The sequence below is a fragment of the Microtus oregoni genome, unplaced genomic scaffold (assembly GCF_018167655.1).
Source record: "Microtus oregoni isolate MIOR12 unplaced genomic scaffold, Mior012 000001F_ref0000356, whole genome shotgun sequence".
In the NCBI taxonomy this organism is placed as follows: Eukaryota; Metazoa; Chordata; class Mammalia; order Rodentia; family Cricetidae; genus Microtus; species Microtus oregoni.
Genome location: NW_024543060.1, coordinates 36,645,147 through 36,670,493, shown reverse-complemented (window position 1 = coordinate 36,670,493; position 25,347 = coordinate 36,645,147). Strand labels below are relative to the sequence as shown.

The 25,347-nt window shown below is 35.4% G+C and overlaps 1 protein-coding gene across 13 annotated transcripts in view; it reads left to right on the top strand.

Annotated features, from left to right (window-relative positions):
• Mycbp2 (MYC binding protein 2) overlaps window positions 1-25,347 on the top strand; it is a 226,395-nt gene that overhangs the window by 97,671 nt on the left and 103,377 nt on the right. For all 13 annotated transcript variants that reach the window (XM_041674411.1, XM_041674457.1, XM_041674467.1 and 10 more), the window contains 11 exons: window positions 1,208-1,299; window positions 3,087-3,221; window positions 4,650-4,733; window positions 7,345-7,441; window positions 8,578-8,770; window positions 9,150-9,424; window positions 13,042-13,263; window positions 16,819-17,010; window positions 19,076-19,282; window positions 20,745-20,876; window positions 24,208-24,386. In XM_041674411.1, coding sequence (XP_041530345.1) covers window positions 1,208-1,299; window positions 3,087-3,221; window positions 4,650-4,733; window positions 7,345-7,441; window positions 8,578-8,770; window positions 9,150-9,424; window positions 13,042-13,263; window positions 16,819-17,010; window positions 19,076-19,282; window positions 20,745-20,876; window positions 24,208-24,386 — 1,808 coding nt within the window. The remainder of the gene's footprint in view (window positions 1-1,207; window positions 1,300-3,086; window positions 3,222-4,649; window positions 4,734-7,344; window positions 7,442-8,577; window positions 8,771-9,149; window positions 9,425-13,041; window positions 13,264-16,818; window positions 17,011-19,075; window positions 19,283-20,744; window positions 20,877-24,207; window positions 24,387-25,347) is intronic.

Sequence of the window (25,347 nt, the reverse complement as noted above, 5' to 3'; positions counted from 1 at the left end):
TCCCATCTTTTTGTGCTGCTGAAAGAGTAGACACACTGATGACTGAGAAGTGTGGGCACAGGCATTTTTAAGACACTGCCACTGTACAGAGCAGGGACAGTAAGAAGAGGAAGATAGGTAATTTACTTTAGAACAAAGAATATTGGAGTCTGTGGGTATGCCAGTAAAGTCTGAGATAGAAATAGGTTTACAGGCCCTTGGAAATGATTGAAAATTTGGCGCTATAGGCATGGTACTGTTCAATAATTTTAAATTCATTTTAACATCTTTGCTGCAGTTTACCTGCTATAACTCTCCAGAAAAGAATGAAGATTTTACAAATATTAGTTTCCTTTTATTAAAAAATTTTTAATTAAATTATAATTGTATCACTCCCCTAACCTTCCTGGTCCTCCCTCCAATCCCTTCCATGTCTCCTCCTACCCCCTCAACTTAATAGCCTCTTTGATTATTATTGTCACATTTATAAATATATAACTATGTAAATACAGTCCTCTGAGTCTGTTTAGTATGGCTTGCGTGTGACTGATTTTAGGGCTGAACACTCAGTAGAGGATACCATTTAGGGTCTTCATTCCTGGGAAAAGCCATTTCTTATATTAATCCATTTTTTAAAAGATCTCTCTTCTCATAATCTCTTTTTCCTTACCTAAACTCCTTATTTCAAGTTCTTCATCGCGTCCTTTCCTTTGCTAGTTACTGAACTATCTTTTACTACCTGTATTTTTTTTATTGTGAATCCTCAACTCCTCTATAGTAATATCTTCATAATCTTTTGAACAACGGTTTTCTCTCAGGGTTCCATAAATATTTTTCATTCAATTTGCATAATTACTATGAGGGGAACCCTGTTAATGTCCACCCATTTTTATGGAAGAGGACACTAGACCCTAGATCTAGTAATTAAGTAATAAAGCAAGAGTCTGCCTCATTTTAAAAATCTCAGTTAAAATGCTTTCTTTGAGAACTTGCAGTAGGGAGCTAGAATTAATGTAACTATAAAACACTGCATGATTTATATTTTAAACACACATATATTTATATTTAGTTAGTTATTAAGTTTAATATTTAGCTTAGTAATTAAATTTTAAATAGCAGATAACAATTTTTATATCATTTATAGTTTAGTTCTATTGGACATGGACAAAATTGTAAACATATGTGCAAAACTGAATGATTGGAGTCAATTTGTTTCTCTTTACTCCAGCTGTTTGAGTTGGGTCCTGATGGAGGAGATCATGAAACCGATGGCGACCTTCTTGCAGAGACTGACGTGTTAGCTTATGACTGTGCTGCTAGGTAAATGTTCTGCTCATTATTCAGTAGTTTTTATATACGTGAAATTAAAATTTTATTTTAATTTAACAAATGCTTTTTTTTTCTTTTGGTTTTTTTGAGACAGGGTTTCTCTGTAGCTTTGGGGCCGTTCCCAGAAGTAGCACTTGTAGACCAGGCTATGCTCAAACTCACAGAGACCCGCCTGCCTCTGCCTCCCGAGTGCTGTGATTAAAGATGTGTGCCACCATCGCCTGGCAGCATATGCATTTTTAAAAGGAAGTTTTGACTAATCTATTTATAAATTGGGAAATTTAACTATATAAAGTTATGTTTCACTTAGTGATGGAGATACATTCTGAGAATTTCATTGTTAAAAAGTTTCATCCACTTATGAATATCACAAAGTTTTTCCACAGACCTCGATGATATGACCCTGTATACCCAGTGTACACCTTGGTCAGATAGTTTAGCTACCATCCATTGTATGTGATTTGTTGTCTGAAATCTTGTTATGAAGTGTATGAAGTGTTGTTATTACTTGTAATAATGTTATATTAAAACTATTAATCTTAATTTTTATGTAGTTAGATGACTAATTCAAAACTGGAACTATTTATTGCCCACGTAGTTTCCTTAAATTCTTAGAGAACACAAGTGTGCTAGTGCTCTAGTATTTAAAACAATCATTTGTTACATGTCACATTATATATACATATTAATATTCAAGTAGTCGTAGTAGGCCATATTTCAGATACCCCCTGTTCTCTGACTAACATTGAACTCCCAGAGATCCTCCTGTCTCTACCTCCCAAGTTCTGGATTAAAGGCCTGCGCCACCACTGCCTGGCTCCTGTTCCTTACCTTAAGCATTAGACCAGTGATTTTCAACCTGTGGTTCATGAGGCCTTAGGAAAACTTCTGTCTCCAAAAATTTTTACACTATGATTCATATCAGTTGCAGATTTATAGCTATGAAGTAGTAACAAAAATTATTTTATGATTGGGGGCCACAGCAACACGAGATACTATAATAAAGGGTTGAAGCACTAGGAAGGTTGAGAACTACTGCATTAGACTGTATCATATTGTTGTTACTTTGTAATCTTTACTGCTTATACAAATCCACTTAAAGGAGACATTTCAAAAAAGATAATTTTCATTAAAATTTAATATACATTATAATTTGCTGTATATTTTTAGCAAATGATTATGATTCTAAGATATAAATTGTGATGTCTTTGGTAGAGAATCACCTAGATTTTCTTCATTAGCTTACTCACCAGGCCCCAACTTTTATGGGGAGCAGTTGTATCTCTTTAGCAATAATTGTAGTAACTTGCCCCAGTCTTCAAAATAGCAAGTCATTGTCCAGGATACTTGCCCCAGACAGTCATTTTCTTAATATGCTACCCCTCAGAACACTTAGCTGAATAAATAACCCACAAACTAAGGGCAAAATTTTTTGTCTGGGTAATTTCTAATGTTTTTATAACAATTTAAAAATACTTTTCTTGTTTTAACTTGAACATTTTAAAATATTTAAACATATTATTGAATCCACAAAGAAAATAAAGAAATATAATTTGATTTTCTAAATATAAAGAACTGAAATTTGTTTTAGTGTCCAAACTTTAAAATAAGATTTTTTTAAATCTTATTTTTTTTTAAATCTTATTTTTTTTTAAATAAAGTTCTTGTCAGATAAGAATCTTTAAAATAGCAGTATCATGGGTTTTGGTATAAGGTATTTGAAGGTAAATGCATGTACTAGACAATTGCCAAGGTATTTGACTTCTTAATTCCTGTAGAGAAAAATACGCAATGATGTTTGACGAGCCAGTTCTCCTACAAGCTGGATGGTGGTATGTAGCTTGGGCTCGAGTGTCAGGTCCCAGCAGTGACTGTGGTTCTCATGGACAAGCGTCTATTACCACAGATGATGGGTAAGCACAATGTTGAATTTGGACTTATGCAACTCTTACTTTGGTTTGTGGGATCCTGTTCTGAAATCTCAAAGAGTATTAATATAATTGCTAAAAGTTAAATTTATGTAACCTGTATGTTATATAACCAAATATACTAAATTAAAATCTAGACAAAAGGGAGAAGACTGCATATTCTTGTCAGATGGCATATGTGTCTTTCTGAGTATTAAATTGTTTAAAAACTTTATAACCAAGTTAAAGGTAACATAGAGGAAGGGTGCAGGATACTGATGAATTTATATATATATATGTTCACATTAGGTTGATATTGCATATGCAGAAGTTTGGAAGACACAAAGTTTCTGTCATATGAAATGATATTATCTTACTGAAATTTAGACAAAAATTTACCACTTTCAGATTAGGAAGAAAGCTTGGCAGTAAAGGGTTTGCCATTGGAGACATTACTATCTGAATCCAATGTAAAAAATGTGATGTTGATACCATTCCCCTGTAATTCTAGCACTGGCCAGGCATGTGCATCCCTGGAGCTTGCTGATCACCCACTCTAGCCCACTTGGAAAATTCCAAGCCAGTGAGAGACCCTTTCTTAAAAACCAAACCACACAAAAGAAGCAAAATAAAACAGTGATTGACTCTTCAGAAGTGATACTCATATAGACCTCTGGCCTCCGTGTATACACATGCCCAAGGGCACAGGCACCCACAGCAACATGCACATTCACACATACACCTGCACAAAATAACTACACACTTCCAGATACATTATTTCATTTGGTTTTCTCAGTACGTTTTGAAGCAAGTATTAGTCTCATTCAAACTCAGGAAATTAGAGAAATAAAATGGGAAAATGATGTGTTTAGAATAATTAGGTGGTTACCATATACAGAACCCAACCTTCTTTCTGCTCTACTTATTTCATCCTAATGTTTGAAAATATTATGATTTGCAAGAGAAATTACATTTGTTTTTGTTCATCATGAACACAGTAGTACAAAAGGTACATGCTAATTTTTGAGTAAATTCTATGCTGATGAGTATTTAAGTTGAATCTGCCATGGGATGTTTCTCTTTCTGCTCACTGTTAGATTTTTGCTAGAACTGCTAATGTCACAACACTCAGAGGTTGAAGTCCCTAAATGTGTCTGTTTAAGCTGCTTTCATGCTCTCAGATGGAGATCTTTAGTTCAAAGCTGAAGTGAAGGATGGGAGGCACAAGGGTCCTCATCTAGGAGTTCCCATCAAGTTCAAGCGCCTCATTTTGTTGATAATTCAGCAGCTGTAAATCAGTGACTGTTTCATATGTCAGTCTTTAACAAATGAATAATTTTCATTACCATAAAATTTGAAAACATTATTATTAAATTCCGTATTAATTTTAATGAACCTTAAAGCTTCTCTCTTTCTATCTCTCTCTTCTTTTAGGGTTGTTTTCCAGTTCAAGAGTTCAAAGAAGTCAAATAATGGTACCGATGTAAATGCTGGTCAGATACCTCAACTGTTGTACAGGTATTTAAACATTTTATAGTTATTCTTTTCTTGTGCAGGAATAAAATCACTATAAAATATGCAGTATAATAATGGAGAAATTATTGAAGCATTGAACAAATTAATGTTACACTTGTGAAATATAGCTAATTAAAAATATTTAGATAGTATTTAGTAAACTTTTTGAGAACTTTCTGTATCAAACCTAATTTAACGTTTTGTATAACTCATGGTATCAATATAATAACAATCCTATGCCAATAACTGTTTGTTTAATTTGCTTATTGATTGTAATACCAATTTCAAAATGTTATAAACTAGTAAAGGATATACTGAGGAATGCAAGGTAGGATGGGAGGATGTTTTAGATGTGGATCTAGTCAATTTATTGTAATCTTTCTTTTCTTTGTGCTCGAGATTAAACCTAGGGCCTGACACATGCTTCGCAAGCTCCCCAGTACTCTGCTATATCTCCAGGCCGATAGTCTTAGTAGGACACATTGGAAAATCCGTTACCATTAATTTCTACTTTTACTTAAAATAGCAAATTATTCGTGTTTATTATATTTTAGCAGTAAAAATTTTAATTAATTTGCAGTAATTGAAACATGTATTGACATATGTCATGCCAATGTATTTGTCTGTTTTTAGATTACTTATAAAACCCTATTAAATATGCATTTTTCTTGCTAAACATAGTCCCCAAAAGTAGAAGAAATAACTGTCTTCCATGACTTCTCTTCTAGTAATCACTAAAAGAATTTGAATATTAGGAGCCTCATATTTCTCCAGGAAGGAATTTTGATGATTTTTACATTATCTATTGTAGCCATTATTTTTGATATTGGTAGTATTTTGTATGTTTGTGAGCCTTTGCCTTTAACACCTGAGCCATCTCTCCAGTCCAAAAGTTCTTTCTGAACATAGCAAATTGTACTGGACTGTCTTTATGGACTACTGTACTATATGTACATTACTAGTAAATATGACTTTTATATGTTTTAGTGGTAAAATATTAATACAGAGTATTTTATTATGGCAAAATATATATTTTTATATGTTATTTTTATTCTTTGAGAATTTTACAATATATTTTGATAATATGTACCCCATTCTTCTTCCCCTAACTCATTCCAGATCTACACTAGCCTTACTTCATGCCCCTATTTTGCCTTTCCATTTTTTCCTGATTACTTAAGATATGTATTTTTGAAGGTGAATTTTCATTCTTTCTAATAATATATATTCTCAAATCTGAAGTTTTGCCTTTAATTGATTGAATTTTATAGTATTTGATACATACTGATTTTAATATTTTTTCCTGATTACTTAAGATACGTATTTTTGAAGGTGAATTTTCATTCTTTCTAATAATATATATTCTTAAATCTGAAGTTTTGTCTTTAATTGATTGAATTTTATAGTATTTGATACATACTGATTTTAATATTTAGTTATTAAATTTTTATATTTCATAATATATATTCATATATGAATACTATGTTTATATAATTTTTAATCCTTCTTCCTTTTCTTCTTCTACCGTGACCATCACTCCCTCTTAAATTCATTAAGTATTATCTTCTTTAAGTATTATTGTTATACACCCCACACACACAGATACATGTACATATGTATGTGTGTATATATGTGGATAGGTTTGTAAGTAAATAGGTAGGTAGGTGAGTAGGTAGGTATGTAGGTAGGTGGGTGGGTGAATAGATGATATATCGTACTGTGTCTTGCTCTTATGATTTAGTGCTGACTACTTGGATTTGGATAACCTATCAGGAGCTATTCCTTGGAGAAAACTGGTTTCTGTTCTCTCATAGCAATTGATTGTCTGTAGCTTTTCATCTGTGGGTGGAATTATGGACGGCTTCTCCCATCTACATTGACATGTCAACCGGTGTCATTATGCAAGTCTTGCTTGGACAACCATATTGTTGAGAATTTTGTGGATGTCGTTTCCCTGTTATATCTAGAGGACACTCTAGATTCAACCTTCCTGGTCCCTCCATCTTAAAATCTTTCTACCCACTCTTGCATGATTCCCTGAGCTTTAGATATAGGGTTGCACTGTAGAGATGTCAATTGTGACTCCGTAGCCCACAACCATTTGTTTTCTGCTTTATGACCTACTGTGGATCTCTGTAGTACTTTGCATCTGTTGTGAAAGACTACTGAGTTCCGTTTGTACTTTCATATGCTCCTGGACGTGGGGCCATACTGGAGCACGCTTGGCCTGCCAAGGGCTACCTCCTAAAGAAAAGTGGCCACTCTTTTCTCAGGAGTCATTGCCTGTCCATAGCTTCTCCCCTTTCCTTCCTTAATGGAAAACTGACTGGCTTGATCTCGTGATGGGTTTGTGCAGGCAGCCACAGCTGCTCTCCATGCAGGGGTGCAGCATTCCTATCGGGACCAGAAGATGCTGTTTTGACCTGTTTACCCAAACGTCTACATCTGGAAATCTTTCTGTTCCCTCTTTGATAATGCTCCTCGAGCCTTGGGGTAGTGGGAGGTAATGTAGATTCGTAGCTGAGCACTTCACTGATCTTAAAAAAATGTACGTTAAAAAGTTATCATTGGTCATTAATTTGAACATAATATATTGTTTGTCTTCTACCACCAGACTACCAACCAGTGATGGCAGTGCTTCCAAAGGCAAACAGCAGACTAGTGAGCCTGTACACATTTTAAAGAGATCTTTTGCAAGAACTGTCTCAGTGGTAAGCCGTTTTAAAAAAATGTCAGCTTTGCTACTTGTTGCAGTATTTTAATTCTAAGACTGTCTTAATTTAGTTTTATGAATTCAGATTTGCTTTTTTTAGGTGTATATTTTATGCAAAGATAATGTATACTTTAAATAGTAAAAAAGTAAAGATGTTGCCTATGTCAACTCAGCTGAATTGGCTTTTGTATGTCTGAAATAACTTGTGACTTTTCTAACTTGACATTTGCCCTAATAAACAATAAATTTGGTATTTTTTTATTAAGATAAGTATTATTTTGTTTTTATCCTTTTTAATATATAAAAACCATGTGATCATTAGGTTATTGAAATTGTTCATACAAAAATCTATTCAGTAATTTATTTTAAAGCTTTCTTTTATTATATTATACCAGCAGTCATCTGGGCCTTGGTGAGGAATGGGGAGCAAAGTGCTCCACTCTGAGATGCTTTAATGTTTGCTGTTATGTAAGTGTGATGGTCTTCAGACCGTCTAGAACTGCAGAGAAGCCAAACCTAAACACATGCGTGAGAATTTTTAAAAATCTAAATAGTGATTTTTGTTAGTAATTTCAAATCAACTTTTCAAGAATTGGTTATAGTTGTTACTATACTTTTTTTGTTTTATTTTGTTTTGTTTTTTTTTTTTTTTTTTTTTTTTTTTTTTTTGCGAGACAGGGTTTCTATGTTAAGGCCCTGGTTGTCCTGGAACTATTTTTTGTAGACTGGACTGGCCTCAAACTCACAGAAATCTACCTGCCTCTGCTTACCAAATGCTGGAATTAAAGGCATGTGCCACTACTGCCTGCCTATAGCTTAATATATAAGTAATTTATATATAGTGATATAGGTATTACTGGTTTATAATACTTTAACACTACTTTAAATTGTTATACTATATTAGCATAATTTCAAAGAAACATGTAAATTATAACTTTTTTCTATATATTTTTAAGATAAATTAACTAGGCTGGCAAAAGGTAAGTGTAAAAATGTGCACACGTATTTTACTTCAACTATCAAAACTCAGTAAAAAGTTCAGGATATTTTTGAAGTTACATGCCATTATTGTTCTCTTTATTCAAACTATGATATGTTTTAATAACTCGTGTGTTTTTTCATATTGTGGATTAGGAATGTTTCGAATCATTGCTAAGTATTCTTCACTGGAGCTGGACCACCTTAGTCTTAGGAGTTGAAGAACTTCGAGGGTTAAAAGGGTTCCAGTTCACAGCCACACTTCTTGATTTAGAGAGACTACGCTTTGTGGGGACCTGTTGTTTGCGGTTGTTGCGAGTCTATACCTGTGAAATATACCCAGTATCAGGTATGGTAAATTTTAAAAAACTTTGGAAAGAAATCATTTCAGAGATTAAGAAAATTAATGTAGAGATACCCTAGTATTTTAAGATCCCAAGATACCTTTTAGTTGCTACTAAAATTAAGAGAGAAAAATATGTTACTTTTAAACTATATTTATCAAATAGAAAAAAATTCAATTACAAATTTAGACTTAAATAATGATGCTAGTTCTTTTATCCTATGTAGATTTTTTTTTTTAAATTATTTTGGAGCCCACTTAGTCTCTAAGCAGTTTCATTTCTGAGTTTTGGTGTTTGATTTTAATTTATACAGTAAATGATTGAATTATTATTGTCGTGTACATGCTTTGGTTTATTAGCACTTTTTCTTTTTATTTCTCAAAGCTACAGGAAAAGCAGTTGTAGAAGAAACTAGCAAATTAGCAGAGTGTATTGGAAAAACAAGAACTTTGTTAAGAAAAATTTTATCGGAGGGAGTTGATCATTGCATGGTGAAGTTAGATAATGACCCTCAAGGGTACCTGAGCCAGCCCTTGAGTCTTCTGGAGGCTGTTCTTCAGGAGTGCCATAACACCTTCACTGCCTGCTTTCACTCCTTCTACCCGACTCCTGCGCTACAGTGGGCTTGTCTCTGTGATCTGTTGAATTGTTTGGATCAGGTAATTTAAATTTATAAAATGTTGATTGAAAATAAAATATATTGCTTAATACTGTGCCAGAAAATTAATTTAAATTTTCATCCTTTGTTAATTACTCAAGGTCAGTTAGGAAATCTACCTGGTGTGTGTCACGTATATAGCTAAAATTTAAAAGTTTGTTTCATTCTCTGGTGTCATCTATTTGTTATAAAATTACCAGTCATGTTTCTATAACTGCCGACTTTCTCTTTCAGTCTGTAGGGGAGGTTATTTGAGAGTGTGTGTGTATGTGTGGAAACAAGTGGCCCTCAGCGTCTCCACAGATAGGTGAGAGGGGAATGAGTGAAGGACAGGGTAACATCATTTATTCACTAATGAAGACTCCAAATCCCAAATGCTTTGCAGAGCTATAGCGCAGAAAGCAGAAAGAGACATTGCCACTGGCAGTACTGCAGTACTCATGTTGCAGTAATTACCAATGCAGCTAGACAAAAAGAGGAGGGAAAAGATTTGAATAATGATATAAACTATCTTGATCTATATGATTTTACTTTTATTTTTAATTGTATGTGTGGTAATATTTTGTTTGTGCTCTAACAAATAAACCTTGCCTGGAGATCAGAGTGCAGAACTAGCTACCATTTAGGCAAAGAGGCCAGGCAGTGATAGCACACGCCTTTAATCCCAGCACTAGCAAGACAGGGGAAACAGAGGCTACACTAGATTGATCCAGTCTCAAAGAGAAACAGAGCCAGGCTGTGGTGGGGTGTTGGCTCACACCTCTAATCCCAGTATTTGGGAGTCACACATCTTTAATCCCAACACTAGGGAGGTGGTAACAGGAAGGAATGTGGCTGGGCAGAGAGAGGAGTGTAAGGCGGGAGGAGACAAAAGCTCAAGGCATTCAATCTGAGGACCTATAGACACAGAATACTCGGCCTGAGGATTTCGTAGAAGAAAGAACTAGTGGATAGCTGCTCTGCTTCTCAGATCTTTCAGCTTTCACCCCCTAATATCTGACTCTGGGTTTTTATTATTAAGACCAATTAGAATTCACATGACACCATGTGCATATGTCTTTTGTATATGTGCAGGTGAGTAGAGCTTGAGAGGGCTGTTGGAGCTGGCATTACAGACAGTTGTGTTCCATTGAATATGGGTGCTGATACTTGAATGTGGATCCTCTGGAAAAACTGTTATTTTTTAATTATTATTATTAAAAATTTCCACCTCCTTCCCTCCTCCCATTTCCCTCCCCCTCCCCCCCACTTACCCTCCCTCTCCTTCTCCAGTCCAAAGAGCAGTCAGGGTTCCCTGCCCTGTGGGAAGTCCAAGGCCCTCCCCCCTCCATCCAGGTCTAGGAAGGTGAGCATCCAAACAGACTAGGCTCCCACAAAGCCAGTACATGCAGTAGGATCAAATTCTGGTGTCATTATCCTTGGCTTCTCAGTCAGCCCTCCTTGTCAGCCACATTCAGAGAGTCTGGTTTGATCACATGCTCGTCCAGTCCTAGTCCAGCTGGCCTTGGTGAGCTCCCATTAGATCAGTCTTTCTGGGTGGACACACCCCTCGCGGTCCTGACCTTGTTCATGTTCTACCTCCTTCTGCTCTTCATCTGAACCTTGGGAGCTCAGTCCAGTGCTAACTGCTGAGCTGAATCATCTTTCCAGCCCCACCTTAATCTCAGAGACATTTATAAAATACAATATGCAACTACAGGATGTATATTTTTTTAGTACACATTAATAAATGTGTTTTCAGTTTAACAAAATCAATCATATACTTACATACATTAATCTAGTAAAATTTAAATGACTAAAATTTTAAAATCAGGACTGGAGAAATGATAGCTCAGCAGTTAAGATCACTAGCTAGCTACACATATAGAAGACCCAGGTCTTATTCTCAGGAACCACATGGGGCTCACAACAATCTGTAACTCCAGTTCCAGGGCCTCAGACATCACTTCTGGCTTCTTGAAGCTCCAGGCTCACATGTGGTACATAGTCTTACATGCAAGCAAAATGCTCATACATATTAAAAAGAAAAACAAAAAAAGACTTGAAAGAGTCTAATCTACATAGCAAGTTTCAGGCCAGGCAGGTCTACCTTTTCTCAAAAATAAGGACAAAAGGAGGATCATAATTGTCTTGTGCCTATTAAGAAATAGAATTCCTTATTTAAAACTTTCACCCAAAATTCCTAACTCAGATATTGTTATTTGTAGAGTCTTTAAACATTTATAAAGAAATAACACCTCTAACAAATTCCTTCAGAGAACATAGAAGGTTCATAGATGGCATGTCTGATATCAAAACCCAACATAGTATGAGAATAAGAAATGGACAAATATCACTGAGACACAGTTATTCTGATAATCCTGTTGAGTTAAAAATCATAAGTTACTGTATCACTCACTACCAAGTGATATTTATCTTGAAATGCAGGATTAACACCTAGAAATCAATTCAATTAATTTGGCTGGGGCATGATTCAGTGGTAAAGTACTTTCTAGCACAAATGAGAGTTCCCTGTACTGAGTGTAAAGAAAAAGAGTTCATTGTAGTAACTCTTTTAGTAATTTGAAATAGAGAGACCATATACTTTCAATACACTTTAAATTTCAGTCAGTTAAAATACATTTGACAGAATTAGCAGTTAGTCACTGGTGAAAACATTGCAAACAACGATGTAACAAAACTTCCCTACCTGATAAAACATCCCTAAGAAGAATCTGTCACTAATATCTTAATTAATGGTAAAATATTATTGACAGATATATTAACTTAATTCTAAAAGAGCAATCTGTAGCTAACATCCTAGATACCAATGAATTAGTGGATGTTTCTCCTTGGAACTGCCTGTTCTTGCCACTTTGGCTACTATTGTAATGGAAATGATAGCATCATGTCTTTACCCTGCTATCTCTAATTCATTATCTTCCCAGTGGTACCCCAGTGAACTCTGATCCTAGTAAGGAGGGCAGTGTATTTCTTTCCTAGAAGGAGAGTATTCCCTGGACTAGCGATGGATTAAGTCCTCTCACCATAGCAGTCTCCATGTGCTAGGCTAGCTTTGCAGCATAGGATCTCAATGACATGTTGCTTTGATTTTATGTCTGACTGGTAGCACAGATGTGTGAAGAACTAAGTAGTGTGTGCATGATTTTTGTGAAGTAGAATTTCTAATGTTGATAAGTTTAAAAAGTTTGAAAAATTGTCCAGCTGTGCTGAGATTTCTCCATAAACTTGAGAATGATAGTATAATTCTGTAACCTTAGTAAAATGGTATCACAGAAGTGTGATTTGTATTATTTATTTTTTTTGTCAAAAGTATTTGCAGTGCTTGCAGAATGAGTGTGTGTGATAGATTCTAATGGGAATTGATAATGATGCTAGGAAGATCTGGTGATTGTAAAGATATACACATGTATAAACATTGGTTTGCTATAGGACTTTTCTTGCCTCTACTTCCCCCATCATTACTAGATGATAATTTAATTATGTTTTAATGTATCTATGTGGTATTATCCTGTAATAAAGCCCCTTACATAATTGAGTGGTAGAAAATATTGGCGTATTTGTAAAAACTTGGTTTATATTGATGCAGTATCTGAGGGTTCTTATTGTTCTTACAAGGATATCCAGGAAGCAAACTTTAAGACATCCAGTAGCCGACTCCTTGCAGCTGTTATGTCCGCGCTGTGTCACACTTCTGTTAAGCTGACGTCTATCTTCCCTATTGCATATGATGGAGAAGTATTATTGCGATCAATTGTTAAGCAAGTCAGCACTGAGAATGACTCAACACTAGTTCATCGATTCCCACTTCTGGTGGGACATATGGAAAAGCTAAGCCAGGTACGTGTCTTCAGAAATCTCTAACAATGGAAAAGTAAAACAATAGGAAGTGGAGATATGCATAGGTTGGTGCCTCATCTTCCTTACTGATAATTATGTATGACAAATAATTGACAAATGATTATCTGTTTTGTAAGAGCTATTCTCCAGTTCTCATGTTCACCTGAAAGATAAGTATCTTAGTTACTATTTTGTTTTTTGAAACAGAGTTTCTCTTTATAGGTCTGACTATCCTGGAACTTTCTCTCTAGTCCAGGCTGGCCTTGAACTCACAGAGATCTGACTGCCTCTAACTTCTGAGTGCTGGGATTAAAGGCATTACCACCACGCCCAGCTAGTTTAGTTATTGCCATGATAAAACACCATGCCCAAGGCAACTTATAGAAAAAGCGCTTATTTGGGGGGTTGTTTACAGTTTAGAAGGTTGGTCAGTTGTCATCATGATGGGTGTGTGGGAACAAGCAGGCACAGCACTGGAGCAGTAGCCTCTTGCATCTTGATCTACTAGCAGCAAGCAGAGAGAGATTGGGCTTGGTATGCACTTTGAAGCCTCAAAGACCTCCAGTGACACCTCCTTTCCAGATATTCCACTGACTAGGAACCTATAGGAACCATTTTTATTTAGACCACCACAATAAGCAATCTTATTTTAAATGACAACTCACTTTTAAAAAGGTGAATATAAAGTAAACACCTATGTAATTTTTTATTGCTGTATCATAAAAAAGTAAGTTACGGATAGTAAAGGAATCTTTACTGTTCTAAAGTATAATTACCAAAATGTCACAGCCCATAAAAGTGCACAACAACTTAAATTTGATCCACAACCTACATGGTGGAAGGGGAGCCTACACTCACACATTCTCTGACTACCACATGTGTGCTGGACACACACCCATGCACACACCCACAGTATATAAATGTATAAAATATAGAAAGGAATAACTTTTATGAAAATGGGTTCTATAAAATATTCTAGCACATTAAAATAAATTTAAAAACAAAAGACATAAGAAACATTGTTTAATAACTGATTTTGCATTGTTAAAAAGAACTCTAGAAAAAAATTAAAAACCTATTTCTATAGGATCCTTATAGAAATTTAAAATATTACAAGGGCCAGCATCAAAAAACCTCAGACTTACTAGTAATTAATAATGAATGTCAGGGAGATAGCAAATTGTTTCTAGAAAATTAGAAAAAGTTAAACTTTTTTCTTATAAATTTCTATGCTGTGAGATTATGAAAAAATATAGTAACCTTATAGATGGATTTTTACAATTTAAATTAGTTTGAATATCTCCTTCAACCTTTTAGGTTTATTTGCTGTAATTTTGATTATGTTGTAGTTGAAGTGGATAAAAAAACAAACACAACCTTTGATTGACTGCTACAAACTACCAGATATTTTTAGATGGTAAATTGTCGTTTCACTACTTCATGTTGTCAGTGTTTTCACAGGGAACTGTTAGAGTAATTGGAAAACTAAAAGTTGCATGTTTATTTGCTCAAGAGAAAGTTTAGAAACCTCACTCTCATCCTTAAATGTTCAGTACTAAGTGAAATAGCTGAATTTGGTTTACTAACTTAATAGACCTTTATTCAGCCATTTAAATGGTATATTTACATTTGATATCAAGGCAAATATTTAAAAATCAAAAGTGTATATAAAGAGTGGTGACTATGTAAAATATCTATACAAAAGACTACTTAAGAGAATACTGAGATAAAGTAACATGGGAGATGAACTTAGGGGAATTTTCTCCTGTTTTATTTAGGAATTACTATTAGAGTTTTATATTTTAATACTAATGTATAGTGAGTAATAACTAGTTATGTGTTTAAAGTTTTTGAAAATATAGCAATAATTAATATTATTTAACTGCCTTTTTTAACTCAAATTTTTATACATTCTTAATTAAATATAATTTCTCATGCTCCCCCTTTCTTGCCTGCTGGACATTGTACCTTTTAACATTTTGTCATAAAATGATCAGCCATTCTCATACATACATATATTTAGAACATTTCAAATATTTAAGTATTTTTTATTTTTTTTAAGTATTTTAAACAGTGTATCTTTGCTTAGCTTTTCATTTAAGGTCATGATTATTTTCCCAGTATAATATTTTTAAGTATTAAATTCTCCTTTTCCTGTTGTAACCTAAGCTAGCTGGAGCTTTCATCCTTCTGCCTTAGTGTCTCAAATACTGGGAAATTTTCTAAAGTCGAAGGAAATTATATTAAAGATTTGTTAAAGATTGTCAGAAATCAGTTAGAAAGCTAGTATCACCTTGCGTTTGACATGTTTCTCTCTACCATGTCATATTGGCAGACTATTATTGGAGCAGCTTTTTAAATTATTCTTGACAACTACTGATTAGAAACAAAACAAGCATAGACTTTTTTCCTGCAGACAATTTTCTGAAGGAAGCACCGCAAGATTCTTGGTGAAGTACAATTAGTGATTGAGTTTTTTTCAAAGCAGACTTTCTGTGAAGGTGAAGTTTCTAGAGAATGAAAAGATAGAAGGGATACAATACAACTTGAGTTTTAGTAAATAAAAAAAATGGATTATTTTAATTGCAAAAAATTATTAGGTTAGAAATGAACCAACATATTATAGTAATTATACTCATGATAGTAGACTAAAATATAAAAATATCTTTAAAATGCTTTTTTGTCTGGCATTAAAACTATACTGTAAGAAGGAAATTGATAGTCCTGCTAGTGGTTGCTTTAACTGAAAATTATGTAATTTCTAAATGAATTTATTCATTTACATATTTGATTTGAGAAGAAAGTAACTTAGTTTCTAGGCCTCTCTTCACCCAGACTGTGTACACTTTCATGAATATTACTGTGTGTAAGGCAGTTAAGGAATATAATTATTATGAAAGAACTTATCCAGGGACTAAGAATGTGGTTTTGAAAATTAAGCCACACCCATGATTTAGGAAAGCCAAAGTTTGATGAAAGAATTACAACTAGATACCAAATTGTCTGGTTCTCCAGTCCTTGGTAAAACTGAAAGATTGATTGGTCACTGTGACCACCTCACAGTGAGTCAGAACACATGAGAGTGTAATAAACGATAGAACTTGGTCATGTAGCCGCTGAATTACAATCTTAACAGTATTTTCTGAAAAATATTTTTGGAGTTTGGATTTTAATTAAATTCTAATTTCTTATCCTGTAATTTTCTACTGGTAGAGTATGGGATTTTGTTTTCTTTGAGAAATTAAATCAAGTAGTAATTATAAAAGGAGTAGCTGTGATTGATTTTTATAGACTCAAGTTCTACTGAAATCTTACCTTGTAGGATAAGAGTTTCTAAAAGAATGAATAATTGTCTGTCTGCCATGGAGATAGACACAGTTTATAGACTGCTATGTAGTTCAAATAAGAAAATACGTGAAGACGTCACTAAGCTAATAAACACATGTCATGTAAATTATGAGTTAAAATAGAAATAATTCAGGCCTAGAACTTTAGGTTATCAAGTGGAGGTTAAGTAAGTCAGTGTGTTGTCCTCTCTCTTCCTGTGCATCACAGAGTGAAGAGAACATCTCGGGAATGACAAGCTTCCGTGAAGTCCTAGAGAAGATGCTCGTCATTGTTGTGCTTCCAGTGAGAAACAGCCTTCGGAGAGAAAATGAGCTCTTCTCCTCACACTTGGTCTCCAACACCTGTGGCTTATTGGCCAGTATTGTCAGCGAACTGACAGCATCGGCCCTGGGATCTGAGGTAAGGAGCTCTAGTTCACAGCGGGATAAATAAGCACATATTCCTGTAGAACGGTTATCCTGTCTCTTTAAGTCACAATATAAAAGTAAGGCATTCTCCTTTGTTCAGGAGATTCCTCAGAGATTTTCCTCTGGACCTGCCACCCCATCTACCCCCATCGCCTAAATCACCTGTCTATAGTAACTTTTTCGTTTACTTAGCAGTTTTAACAAATCTCCTCTCCAGATGTTAAAGCCCCATCATATTGTCTCTCACATGATCCACTGTCTTCCTAATCCTTACCTATTTGAAGAGCTGATCATGGCTGCCATGTACGAAGAAAGCTCATTTCTGATGGTCATTTCATGTCAGTTTCATTCCCAAGCCAGCCTTACCTTCTTACTTTTAACAGCATCATTCGATGTAGTACATGCCTAGAGTCTCAGCACTCAAGAAGCAGAAGCAAGGCGAGGCTGGCCTGGGTCATATAGGAAAAACAGTAACAACAGATATATTTAACTTTCTATGTCATTTCTTTATTCATACATTTTTAGATTTTTAGAAAACTAATTTCCAGATAGTTCAGCAATATGTATTAGAAACAAGAAAGTTCTTGTTTAAAATAAAAAAAAAAATCCAGGACTGAGAAGATGACCCAGCAGGTAGTAGTGCTTACCCATGTACAAATTCAAGTATGTCCATGGGCCTGCACCTGTAAGCCCACCACTGGGTGACAGAAGGGTCTTTGGCTCTTTGTGCTGCCCATCTAACTCCATTTTCAATGAGAACACCCAGTCTCAAATGAGTAAGTTAGAGAGTGATGGAATAAAACACTGAATGTCCTTTGGCTTTTGTGTGTGTTCATGCATAGCATATACATACACACAAAATAATAAAAATCATTTTCCTTCCTGTTCTATGAGCTACTCATTCTATTTTTACTTTTTAAGATTCTCTTTCTCCTTCTCTCCCTCTTTCTGTGTGTATGTGTGCATACACATGTGCACTTATGTGGTATTATGCATATATATATATATTCAGGTATACCTAATTAAGTGTGTGTGTGTGTGTGTGTGTGTGTGTGTGTGTGTGTAGGTGCCAGAGTTGATGTTAGGTGCCATCCTCTGTCCTTATTGAGCATATTATTGAGACACAATCTCAAAATGAATGTGGGAATCAACAATTGGCTAGACTGTTTGGCCAGAGTCCCAGGTTATCATCTATCCATCTAATCTACTGCTGGGTTTACAAATTTGCTGTCATTCCAGCTTTTAAATGGGTACTGGGGATCTTCCCACAGGTCTCTATGTTCATAGTACAGATACTACTAACAGAGCCATTTCCCCACGTCAGTCCCATCTTTTAACTGCTTCCTTATTAACATACCCAAGTTATTAAAGTATGTTAAGATATGCATTATCTTCTTAGACTAGGTTTTATCTGCCACATCATACAAGTCCATGAACTTGCACCAGTTGTTCCATTGTTAACTGATAAGTAATATTCGGAAGTCAGGCTAGTAATAATAAATGCATGGTACTTAAGAACAAAGGGTGCCATAGCTTTGTTCTGTCTCCAGGTACGTACAAATGCATAGTAAAAACTGGGCAGAATCATAGTCTCATCAATAATATACCATAGTTCTTGTAATTGTGGTAAGATATTCATAAATTAAACTTTATTATTGTAACAGTTCTTGTGTGTATAGGTCAGTGGTAGCAAGTATGCGTTTGTTCTGTAGCTATTGTAACAAAATTTAAGAAGTATCAAATATTAAGGATTTGGTACAATCACCTTGAAACACTGATAGGTACCTTACATGTTGTGAAGTATAATTATTTCTCTCTGCCCATTGCCTTTCTTAATTGTTCTTAACTTGAACATGTTAACTGATTTGGTGCTTCTGGTTTTTGTTTTTCCCCAAAACAGATTATGGCTTGATTTTGAAAATCCTGTCTTAATATGGAATATTTCATTCAGATAAATGTTTAATATCCAACATGAATCCATAAGATACTTTGTTTCAGATATTGCTAGTAATACACAGATTATCAGCTGCTGATAGACTTGTATGTGTTATTCATAGGTTGATGGACTTAATTCTCTTCACTCTGTAAAAGCCAGTGCTAACCGATTCACAAAAACAAGTCAGGGAAGAAGTTGGAACACTGGAAATGGATCCCCCGATGCAATCTGTTTTGCAGTAGACAAACCTGGCATCGTTGTGGTTGGTTTCTCTGTCTATGGAGGAGGTGGCATACACGAGTATGAACTAGAGGTCTTGGTTGATGATGTGAGTATCAGTCCTGCAGCATGGTCATCAGAGTTGACCATTATCAAATCACAGTGGCTTCAAACCTCCAGAATCTAACAGGTCACATATACATGGACATTAATCAAAATCAAAAGGTTTACTTTATTTACATGATTGCTTAGGAACATCTTGGCACACTTTTCCTTATTTCATTTTTTTTTTTTTTTTTTTTTAGTTTTTGGAATTTCAGAAAGGGAGAGATTTTAAATGGAATTGATAACTGGGAAGTAGATAGCTAAGCTTTTTATTCCATGTCTTGTGTAATATTTTTTCTACTATTGTCATTTTTCATGATTCTAGAACAGGGTTTAGGTTTAGTTGGATACTATTTGTAATGGATTTTTAAAGATTGTTGCATATCCCCAGTTGCTTGCTGCGGGATCCCCTGCAGGTAGGGGGCAGCGGGTCCTGAGAGCAGCCAGTCCCACATGGTAGGTCTCCAAAGGTGGCTGGTCCCTGGTGGCTAGCCATATGGGCGGCAGGCAGGCAAGAGAGACTGATAGGCACACCATGTAAGGTGAATTGGATATTTATTTAGTGGTTATAGAAGGAAGGGGAGAAGGGGAGAAGATGAGAGAGACTGAGACAGATAAGAGGGGAAGGGGAGAAGTGGAAAAAGGCAGAAGCTGCCTCTTCCTGAGAAAGATGGAGAAAAGAGAGAGACTAAGGCTTTAAGCAGGAAGGGAGTGGGCGTGGCTTTTCTCTTAAAGTGACAGAACGGATAATTATACTTTTTCCTCTTTCAAAGGCTAAACAATTTTGTTAAAATGCTAATGGAAATTCTTACTAACTAAAGATAGTGTTTATTGATTGTGGCTGCATTTTTCTCTATGATCAAAATTATTTTAAGTGCTTGAGTTTTTTTTACAAAGTTTAATAATGAGACAAAAACATGAAAATGAGTTTCTTGTAAATAGTATCTGTTTAACTGATTCTTTCGAACAATTAATTTTAATTAACATCTACTTGATAAGACTGTGTGTGTAGTGTCCCATGAAGATACTCAAACACTTGCAAGAGAATACTAGTCAATTTATGTTTTAATCTCTTCAGCAAATAAAATTCAATAGGTTAGAGTAGCAAAATCTTTCTTTAGGACATATAAAGAAATGCTAATAACTAATTTCAGTTTTTTATACATTTATTTGTGTATGTGAGTGTGTGGGCACACATGCATCCATATACTAAGGTGCATATGTACAAACCAGAGATCAACTTGTTGAAGCCAGTTCTCCCCACCTTGGGATTATCAGAGATCAAACTCAGGTTGTCAGACTTGGGGTCAAGTTGTTTAACTACTGAGCCATCTTCCACAGTCCATGACTAATTTTATATACAAGCCAATAAACTAACTACCTAGAGACAATAATGGATTATAATAAGAATTGTTCCTGCAATAAAGTTAAACATCTTGTCCATTTTGTTTTTATGTATTCATTAGAGTGAACATGCAGGAGATTCAACTCATTCTCACAGATGGACATCTCTAGAATTAGTTAAAGGAACTTATACAACAGATGATTCACCCAGTGACATAGCTGAAATCAGGCTGGACAAAGTTGTTCCTTTAAAGGTAATTTCAACCAGATGCTTCTTTTTAGCTAAGAGGTAATAATATGCAGTTAAAACTAGTGAAAAGTGGACTGGAGAGATGGCTCAGTGATGAGGTGTGTGGACTGCTCTTCCAGAGGATGTGCGTTTGAATCCCGTGTTTGTAGCTCACAGTTACTGCTAAATTCAGTTCCAAGGCACCCAGCGTCTCCTTCTGACCTCTTCAAGCATCTGCACTCATGTGCATGTACTGCCACATATTTCACATGTTAACTATGTCTTCTGCTAAGTTATCTGTTATGTACTACTTCAACTACTTATGTATTTGCCTACTACAATGTAATATTTGTGATATTGTACTGTGTTATACTCTGGTTTTGCACATATCCAACTCCTGGTATACTAGGAAGAATCACTAGGTTTTATTGTCAGACAGCTTTAGAGTTAGGGTAAGAAATACTTAACTTTTTTTTTTATTCATGTTACATACTAACCACAGTTCTCCCTCCCTCCCATCTTCTTGCTCCCCACACATGCCCCCCAAATCCACCCCCACCAAGTCCTCAGAAAGGGTAAGGCTTCCCAGTTGAGGCAGAATCTAGCCTCTCCCTGCCCCTGTATCAAGGCTGAGCAAGGCATTCTACTATAGGGAATAGACTCCAAAAAACTAGCTCATGCACCAGGGATAGATCCTGGTCCAACAGCCAGGGGCCCCTCAACTAAAAAAAGTGTATGTAACTGTTACTCACATGGAGAGGACCTAGTTCAGTCCTATGCAGGCTTCACAGTTCTCAGTCTAGAGTCCATGAATTACACAAGTTCAGATCAGCTGTCTCTGGATTTCCCTGTCATGATGTTGAACCCCTCCCCCTGCTCATATAATTCTTCAGACTTAACTCTTTTAGAGGATAAATACAGTATAAGTAGGAAAGATGCAGAGTAGTATTTATTCATTTTCAATACATTCATTCTCTGCTGTCAAATTTCTTAAATCTGGCATATTATCATTTTAGTACTTTTGGTGAGTAAGCAGCATATATACTGCAGTGTTATACTGACTAAATAATGACAGCAGAGAATGTGCTTTCGTGTATGGCATAGTATTAAAACTGATTAGGTATTAGCCTTCGTCTTTCCAATTTGTAGTGCACCAGAAATGCTTCAAAGAAAAGATGTGATCTTAAGAGTTAATATTAATGGGGCCATAAAGGTAGCTCAGCAGTTAACAGCATAGCGGATTCAGGTTCTGTCCCCAGCATCCATGTGATGGCTCAGAATCATCTGTTACTCTAGTTCAGGGTTTCTGATGAACTCTTTGAACTATACAAGTGCCAGGGATGCACATGGTACACATACATGCATATATGTTGATAAAACACATATACACATAACATGAAATAAATAAATATACAGAAAAGAGTATTAAGATTTTGCCCTTATTAATTTTATAAATGCAAGAATTTACAAAATTAGATAAAAAGTAGGAAAAGTAGATAAATTATATTAAAGAAATATTAATGTTAAAGTAATATTAAGTTATGCCTGATTTAAGTGAATAAATATCATTTTAGAATAGAATTTAAAATATAAAGGAGACTCATCAGAGACTTTATCAAAAACAGCTTTGATGGCTGGTGCACTAAATCAGTGGTTAAGAACATAAAATATTCTTGTAGAGATCTAGAGTTTAGTTCCCAACACCCACATCAGGGGGCTTATTTATCATCTGTAACTGCAATACCAAAAGATCTTATTTGATCTTCTGTCTGCCACAGCATTACATTCACACACACACATGCACGTATGCACGCACATAAAATAGATTTTTTTTTTTGAGGACAGGTTTCTCTATGTATCTCTGGCTCTCCTGAAATTCACTCTGTAGACCAGACTATCTTCCAACTTACAGAGATCCTCCTACCTCTGCCTCCATGAGTGCTGGAATTAAATAAAGGTGTGCCCCACCATTGCCTGGCCCACAAAATGGGTCTTTAAAAAAAAAAAAACAGCTTTCATCTTAGTCCAGGTTTTTATTGCTGTGATAAACACCATGGTGAAAGCAGCTGGGGGAGGAATGGGTTTATTTGACTTACACTCCCACATTGTTGTCCTTCACTGAAGGAAGTCAGGACAGGAACTCAAGCAAGGCAGGGACCTGGAGGCAGAAGCTGATGTAGAGACCATGAAGTAGTACTTTCTGGCTTGCTCTCATGACTTGCTCAGCCTGCTCTCTTATAGAACCAAGGACCACCAGCCCAGGGCTAGCTCCTCCCACATCAGTCTGTAAGAAAATGCCCTACAGGCATGCCTGCAGCCTAATCTTATGGAAGCATATTCTCAAGCAAGGTTCCCTCTCAGGTGACTACAGCTTGTGTACAGTTAGAATAAAACTTCCAGTGCAAATATGGAAAAAAAACCTTCATAAAGCATGAGTATCTGTAACTCGGTTTTCCTACATACCATACTCTGAACAGTTTTGCATGATTTTTTTTTCCTATGTTTGTGTGCATATTTTTGTCTCTGAGTAAATTTCTCCCCAGATAAAAATGCAAAAGACTCAAAATTATTTTTTGCATACTTAGAATTATTTTAAGAACTTAAAGTCATGGAGAAAGTATTATCTTATAGTAGTATTTATGACTATCTTAGTCGGTGTTCTGTTGCTGTAAAAACACCATGACCAAGACAGCTCTTATAAAGGAAAGCATTGGGCCTAGCTTACAGTTTCAGAGGTTTAGTCCCTTACCATTATAGCAGGAAGCATGGTGGAGTAGAGGCAGACATGGTACTGGAGAAGGAGCTGAGAGTTCTCCATTTGATCTGTAGGCAACAGGAAGTGAACTGTGTCACTGAGTATAGCTTGAGCATAGAAGACCTACTTTCACTGTGACAAGGCCACTCCTACTCCAACAAAGCCACACCTCCTAATAGTGCCACTCCCCATGGGGGCTATTTTCTTTCAAACCGTGACATTGACTAATATTTGATGTTTGTAATTAAGCACAGGAACAACCCGTATTTGATGATCATCTGCTAGTCTCACTGCTTACTAGTTATGTTACTTTGTGCAAGTTGTTTTACAATTGGACCTCAAATTCTTCTTTGGCAAGTACCTACTGAGGACACTGGAGATAATTCAGTTAGATCATATAAAATATTTAGGGTAGCTTCTATTACTCAAAATGTATTCAGTAAGAATTAGCTATTAGTTTCATTAAAAATTCATTTAATGAAATTATTTATAATGACCACAAAGTTTCAGTATATTTGAGTAGTTTACTGCTAGAGTTCTTTCTGTATCCTCTCCTTATATTATGAGCAGATATATTATTCCTTATATTTCCGTCATGAAGGAAAACGTTAAGTATGCTGTGCGCTTGAGGAACTATGGCAGTCGTACAGCCAATGGAGATGGAGGAATGACCACCGTGCAGTGCCCGGATGGAGTGACTTTTACCTTCAGCACATGTAGTTTGAGCAGTAATGGCACAAACCAAACCAGAGGGCAGATCCCACAGATACTGTACTATAGGTAGGTGTACTTATAGTTAGAAATGAAATGTGCTAAAGTGGTGTGTGACATTTGCTGTTGTATAAAACATGCCAAGTTGATAATGAAACTAAATTACATAGTTTATCTTCCTAGCATATACTTAGTCAAATTCCTGTGAAGAATCTTCATTTAAAAATGTAAATTCGGTGTTAACTATAAAGGTGAATGCTTCTAAATGTTCGTTATTCTTTTAATATCATTGAAGCTTTGGGCTTTTTTGCTTTTATACTGGCATAAATGTTGTTCCTGTTATATTTTAATTTGATTGTGCTTTAAAATGCAAGTAGAATTTACTCATTTCTTTTCATGAATATTTAACCTAAGTCGAGGTAGTAGCATTGCCTTCGTTCTTTTATCCAGTCTGAAGAAATAGTTTTATATTTAAAGATCTTTTACCTGCTCAGGTTAGCCTGTGGGACTCACACAATACAATAGTATGGTTTTCTTATATTATTTTAGCAAACTACTTAGTAGATAAATGGTGGAAAACAGAAAACTATAATCCTTGGGTAAAAAAATACACATAACTCATTATGTCTGTTTTTTTTTTTTGTATAATACCATACCTATAGTCCTAGTGCCATTAACCACCTTTGTCCTCAACCTAACTTTGATTCAGTTCACTCATGCTGCATATCTACTGCTTCCTGTGGTTGCCTTGGCTAGCCACACAGTAGGCACTTTTCCTGTCTCTGTTTCACAGAAGAGGGAACTGAGCCATTGAGTGGTAAACATCTTTCTCAAGTCACATTTGTAGTGACTTATGGTAAAGGGATTTTTACATAGAAAGTTGGACTCCATTTAAGACACCTTTAAGTCACCATACCAATTATCCTCCTTAAAGATGCTTTCTGTGGTTGGCTAATAGATGTTGTAGGTTTAATGTGTTCTTAGTAGTCACACAGTTATAGCCAAACTCCTGGTCATTCTAGATGCCTTT